Below are 1,333 nucleotides of genomic sequence, written 5' to 3' on the forward strand. Positions count from 1 at the left end.
GCAAAGCCCCTCATTTTGGCAGAAATTACAATGTCGACCAGCCGCAAATTAAAGAGCCATGGCATGAGGAGGGGCAAGAACCGAGCTCCTCACAAGGGAGTGAAGAGAGGTGGCAGCAAAAGAAAATACCGGAAGGGCAGCCTAAAGAGTAGGAAACGGGGTGATGATGGTGAGTAGGGACCAGCAGGCGAGCAGGCGAGCAATCAGACATGGGGTACTCACCCCAGGGGCCCTCCCTCTTGGAGTTAGCTTTTCCCGGGCCCAGAATCTCATGGGAGCAGGTGGCAAAACCAATTTGAGAATTTCATTTCCAGTTCAATTCCTACGGGGGCAGGAAGAGGAGAATGGGGGTGTTCTAACCAGTGTCCCTGTTGCAAACATGTCCTTCCCTTAACAGCCAATCGCAATTACCGCTCCCATTTGTGATGCCACCTGGGGGCTCTGTCCTGGTGAACTTCATACAGCACCAGGCAGCAATGAGAGGATGACAGCCAGAGAAGAGCCTATCGTGTGGGTAAAATGCCAATCGTGACGAAATGAGGAATGTATATGTTGGCTGTTTCTCCTCAACATCTCAATAAAATTTTGAAAACTGAAAATGTTTCCTTTTTTGATCTTTTGGCTGGAAAATGGGCTTGGGCAGACTTGGGAAAGAATTGGCAGGTATGAAGCCACTCAACATGACCTTGGAAAATATCAAGAGTAATTTGTGCTGGACTCTCTCCCCATGTGCCCCAGCTCTGGCTGGGCACCATCACCACTCTCTGGTCTTGGTCTCTGCGTGTGATCTCCCTCCTCACTATGGAAAGGGATCAGAGAGGACACCTGGAAGAAATGCAGTCTTCAGTGCCAGTTATGAACCATAAGATCTAAATCCCTTCAGGGTTTATAACAAGGGACCCCGAACCAACCCCGAACCATGTGCTAAACTAAAGCTTAAAGACAGGTCCCAAGGATGGATATAGAATTCTCCATGCTAATTTATTTGTGTATGGGCAGGACTAGCAGACTGTTACAGATGGGGAGACACTTTGGGCTGAGACCCTTTGTCGGCAGGGATATGGCCTAGGCAATCCAGCTGGTGCAAGTCTGATGTCATAAATGAACCTTAGTCAGGTGTGAACCTTAGTCAGGTATGTCTGCAATTAGGAATTCCCTCAGTCTGAGAACTATCCTTAGCTGTAATCCTCACTCTACCTTGTTTATACCTCTGGCCAGGGATCCAACACCTCTTCTCAGCATCCATCCACCCACTCGGGATATTTTGCTTAAGGAGTGCCTCCTGTCACTGCAGAGGTAGTACCAGGGTGGCACAGGATGGAATTAAACCGGA

At 48.8% G+C, this 1,333-nt stretch overlaps 1 protein-coding gene across 1 annotated transcript; it reads left to right on the forward strand.

Annotated features, from left to right (window-relative positions):
• On the forward strand, positions 1-599 carry TNP1 (transition protein 1). Its single transcript, XM_032412814.1, has 2 exons — positions 1-169; positions 398-599. Exons 1-2 carry the CDS (start codon positions 31-33, stop codon positions 424-426), a joined length of 168 nt encoding a protein of 55 aa, XP_032268705.1. The 5' UTR covers positions 1-30; the 3' UTR covers positions 427-599.
• Positions 600-1,333: the final 734 nt, after the last annotated feature.

This window comes from Phoca vitulina, unplaced genomic scaffold (genome assembly GCF_004348235.1).
Source record: "Phoca vitulina isolate PV1807 unplaced genomic scaffold, GSC_HSeal_1.0 scaffold1, whole genome shotgun sequence".
NCBI lineage: Eukaryota > Metazoa > Chordata > Mammalia > Carnivora > Phocidae > Phoca > Phoca vitulina.

Coding starts and splice junctions, on each gene's coding strand:
- TNP1 (XM_032412814.1), top strand. CDS start 31: ATGTCGACCAGCCGCAAATTAAAGAGCCATGGCATGAGGAGGGGCAAG. Junction 170..397: donor TAGGAAACGGGGTGATGATG/GTGAGTAGGGAC, acceptor TTCCCTTAACAG/CCAATCGCAATTACCGCTCC.